The sequence below is a fragment of the Mizuhopecten yessoensis genome, unplaced genomic scaffold (genome assembly GCF_002113885.1).
Source record: "Mizuhopecten yessoensis strain PY_sf001 unplaced genomic scaffold, ASM211388v2 scaffold9031, whole genome shotgun sequence".
Lineage (NCBI taxonomy): Eukaryota > Metazoa > Mollusca > Bivalvia > Pectinida > Pectinidae > Mizuhopecten > Mizuhopecten yessoensis.
The window spans coordinates 13,724-18,876 of NW_018407844.1; the positions used below are offsets into that span (position 1 = coordinate 13,724).

Below are 5,153 nucleotides of genomic sequence, written 5' to 3' on the forward strand. Positions count from 1 at the left end.
ATCTTGGGCACTGTGATAAATGCTGTAGATATTGTTCAGATGTTTCAACCAAAATCCGTATGCACATCCGACTCATGCTAATTTTGTCAACCCATGTGATTTGTGCATATTTACTGATAATCAATGAGGTATAGGGCTTTTGTTCTTTCTTCAAGTTTCAAGTTATACATTATTTCTCAACAGCACGATACTCACATATTTAAACCTAACCTCAATAATGTTAACCTACAATAGTCCTGCAAGCGGGGGATACAAATTCCACGAACTTGCTTGTTTAAAATAGGAATAAGGCTTGAACATTACTATAACTGACTTCATCATAAGCAATAGTAGAACTTACTTATACATCTATATATATTGAATACAATTATCCTTATCAATTACCACTTGTTTACATGATCATATACAATATTAAAATACCTACCCCAACTATGGGTCGGGGGTTTNATCAATCTTCTAGATTACAGACACACAAAAAAGTACATACAGGAGCTCGAGAAAACCTTTACAAGTGTGTGATATGTACTAAGGGGTTTCCCCGATCATATCATCTCCGTAGACATCACAGGATACATACAGGAGAGAAAGCTAACAAGTGTGATGTCTGTAGTAAGGCATTTTCTCAATCATCTGACCTACAGACACACAGAAAAGTACATACAGGAGAGAATCCTTACAAGTGTGATATATGTAGAAAGGAATTTTCTCAATCATCGAGCTTTCAGAGACACAGACGGGTACATACAGGAGAGAAGCCATACAAGTGCGATATCTGTAGTAAGGAATTCTCTGTATCATCTAGCTGTCAGAGACACAGACGAGTACATACAGGAGAGAAGCCATACAAGTGCGATATCTGTGGAAAGGAATTCTCTGTATCATCTAGCTGTCAGAGACACAGACGAGTACATACAGGAGAGAAGCCATACAATTGCGATATCTGTAGTAAGGAATTTTCTCAATCAACTAACCTACAGACACACAGACGAGTACATACAGGAGAGAAGAAACCATACAAGTGTGATGTGTGTAGTAAGGAATTTTCTGTATCATCTAGCTTTCAGAGACACAGACAAGTACATACAGGAGAGAAGCCATACAAGTGCGATATCTGTGGAAAGGAATTCTCTGTATCATCTAACCTACAGACACACAGACGAGTACATACAGGAGAGAAGCCATACAAGTGTGAAATCTGTAGTAAGGAATTTTCTCAATCAACTAACCTACAGACACACAGACGAGTACATACAGGAGAGAAGAAACCATACAAGTGTGATGTGTGTAGTAAGGAATTTTCTCAATCATCGAGCTTTCAGAGACACAGACGAGTACATACAGGAGAGAAGCCATACAAGTGCGATATCTGTGGAAAGGAATTCTCTGTATCATCTAACCTACAGACACACAGACGAGTACATACAGGAGAGAAGCCATACAAGTATGAAATCTGAAGTAAGGAATTTTCTCAATCAACTAACCTACAGACACACAGACGAGTACATACAGGAGAGAAGAAACCATACAAGTGTGATGTGTGTAGTAAGGAATTTTCTCAATCATCTAACGTACAGACACACAGACGAGTACATACTGGAGAGAATCCATATAAGTGTAATATCTGTTGTAAGGAATTTTCTCAATAATCTGAACTACAGACACACAGACGAGTACATACAGGAGAGAAGCCATACACGTGTGATATCTGTAGTATGGAATCTAGCTTGCAGATATACATGAAATTACATACAAGAAAAAACCTTTAGAGGTGTACATGTGAGATATGTACTGAGGGGTTTCCCTGACCAGGTCATCTGTGTAGTCATCTCCGGAAACATACAGGAGAAAAGCCGTACATGTGTGATGTCTGAGGCAAGGAATTATTTAGTCTAATAATCTAACTGTATACACCTGAAAACCCACAGACATTAAAGATTACATACTTGGAGAAGTCTTATGGTATGTGATATATTATAATTAACTTAAAAAGTACAAGAGAGATCGTTCTCAAATTCCACATAAAAAGTTCCGCATGTTCCTTGGTTCTACTTGCCATGGTTGGAGAGCAAAGATTGCCAACAGGTAGCTATCTTGAATTTCTAGAGTTAAAAGTTAAAAACTGTTAGCGCTATTTCTCAAAACGGGCCAAAGGAATATTTCTCATATTTCACATGAAGGTTCTCCATGGTCCCTCGTTGTTGCATTTCAAATTTTGGGACTGATTGCGGGAAAAAAGATGGCTGACAGGTGGCCATCTTGCATTTGGAGAGTGAGAGTTTATTAGGGCCATATATGTCAGAAAGGAATGGAGGGATATTTCTCAAATTTCGATTGAAAGTGTCCCACGGACCCTAGCTAAGTATATTGAGTTTAAGGACTGATGGGAAAACCGAAATGGTTGCCTGTTGGCTATCTCATATTTTTAGAGGTAAAGATTGCTAGAGCTTTTTCTCGGAATATACGGGAGGGATCTTTCTCAAATTTCACATGAACATTACCCATTGTCACCATTTATCCATGTTTATTTTTGGTACTGATGGGAAACCCAACACGGTCGTTAGATGTTTTTAGCACTGTTTCGAATTCTCAGAAAGTACTGGAGAGGTAGTTCTCGAATGTATACATGCAGGTTCCCAGTGGTCTTTACTAAAATGCATATCGATTTTGGAACCGATTGAAAAACAGGATGTCACTATCATTATTATTTTCCTCTTGATACGGGGATCCCCTTTGTAACAGAGGTCATTGTTTGTTTAATGCCTCCGCTAGGAATTTAACCCCGGACCTCTGGTTTACTAATCTTACACTGTATCGAATGAGCTATAGAGAAATTCTCCCTAGCGAAGTCGGTAAGAAGTGGCTAGTATTTTATCAGGGACACACCTTGTTAAAAATACCCCATGAGAACTCATTTGTCATTGACAGCACTTTTAATCCGTAAGAATTACCAATTTTGAGCATTTTGCATATAGTTATGCTGCAATTCTTATACAATACATTTTGTTATAGTGGCAAATGACATTAATAGGTTTAAGTGAATGTAAAAGATACCCGTTCCAATTTAGTGTTACCAACATGGGTCTGGTTGGGGGCTAAATGAAGTTGGACGCAATTTGTGGTAAATGAAAATCGCTAATATAAGCATGATTCATTCCTTCTGTTACTTTTCTGGGTTCGTTCTGAGTAATTTCATTAATAATGCTGTTAAATTCCTTTGGATTATTGTTTGATATGTACTGTAATTCATTCCAAAATATGAATAACAGGCCCATGGGACATGTATGTCTCACCTGGATAGGAAAGTTCATGGACCAAAATAACCTTTTCACCACTGTAGACCAAGCTGGACTCGTCAAAAGCAATGCATGGACGAGTTTACTGAAGTTACATAGGGGTGAAAGGGTTAGTATGTTTCAGAGTAAATATGTCCGAGATCGGTACACATGTGAATATGATTACATTTATATATAGGGTTAAGATCGAAATAATATCAACATAAACGCAACAAACTAAACCCCCAGAGGCAGGCCAATATACCATGCCTGATCTTAGTAGCATACATGTGTTGTTTACTTCATGCTAAGCGATTGCAAGCATATATGGTTATATGGTGGGACTATCAGAACTAAGGCCTATTTTAGTCATGACCCTGGACCTTATTATGGAATTGAAAAAATGATTCTTAAACCCATGATATGCCAACTTTTGCCAATTTTAACCCTTGTCAGTTGTCAAACTTTTGACTCTTTAGAAAACTTTGGCTGATATTGACCCTGGAGGTACAAATTAGGGTCATTTGTATGAGAAAACTTAATAGCACTCTTTTTACCAGGTAACAACTGGCTAACAATCAGGACCCTGGGCCTAATGGAACTGCACAGGAAGGCTCTTAACTTTTTCTACCAACTTAGCCAATGTTAACATTAAACTTTAGCTATCACTAAAAGTTGACCTTTGACCTTAACACAATACATTAAAAACGATTTTCACTGCTGGTCTGCATTTGTATATCTTATACTCTAGTAACCAAATATGATTGCTAAATGCCGTCGTTTACATTAGGAAACTGTACAGCACTCCACCCAAAGTACATCAGTTCTTCAAAAAAAGGTGTTGACAGACATGCATGAAATATGCTGCACCATGCTACTATCCTCGAAATTTCAGGGGTCATGATCACTTACATTTTCTGCATCCCTGGAATATGTCATAACAAAGTGCAAGGCTTGTGGATGATACAAGTAGCTTAGTTTGATCCTTTGATGTAGATCAAAAGAATTGCACGGCAATGTAAAGGTAAAATTGACTGGCTTTGAAGTGGGGTGTCACTCCTCTTTGAGTTTAAAGAACGGGTTCTGGTATCAGCCTAGTGATTGGTCAGCTTTTTACCAATAAAATAGCTATCATGTACGTTCCATTGTCGTGCAACATTTTCCAGGGGTGTGTGGAGAATATAAATGATGCCATACCATCAGCACAGATGCACCTTGTGCTAGTAATTTTGGTTTGTGTTTTACGTCCTATTTACAGCCATGGCCATCTAAGGACGTGACAGGTTTGTGGTGGTGGAGGAAAGCCTAGAGTTTCCGGAGAAAAACCTCCGACCTACGGCCAGTACCTGACGACTGCCCCACGTAGGCCTCGAACCCGCGACCAAGTGGTGAAGGGCTAGTGATAGCAGAATGTCAGACGCCTAAACCACTTGGTCACTGTGGCCCTCAGAGCTAAAAATGGTTTATTATTTAGGTAGACAATATGATAGAGTGATTTAGGTACCTCAGTTTCACGATGTAGCAAACAAGTTGATGGACGGAAAATGGATATGTGCCATGTCTTGATTTTAAGAGAGCGAAAAACAGAAAAGACGATCACGTGTGATTTTTTTTGTAGCAGTCTTTATTTGCAAACATGCAAACGGTAACCAACTTCATTTCATACATCATTCATTCATTCGTGCGTTCATCTATTCATTTGTTCGTTCATTCATCTATTCATACCATACGTCACTTCTGGTCTTGAAAAAATAAATATAGTTGAACATTGTAAATTTGGACCACATTGTCTGTAAATTCAAAAGACAAATATAATCAATAACTGAATTACTTTCCATTGACTACCAGGTACATCAGTTTGTTACATTCGGAGAAGTCCCT

General features: G+C 38.4%; 1 protein-coding gene across 1 annotated transcript; it reads left to right on the forward strand.

The window, feature by feature from the left end:
• The first annotated feature begins 431 nt into the window (after positions 1–431).
• Positions 432–1,954, forward strand: LOC110457141 (zinc finger protein 235-like). Its single transcript, XM_021508250.1, has one exon. It carries the CDS (start codon positions 432–434, stop codon positions 1,452–1,454), a length of 1,023 nt encoding a protein of 340 aa, XP_021363925.1. The 3' UTR covers positions 1,455–1,954.
• Positions 1,955–5,153: the final 3,199 nt, after the last annotated feature.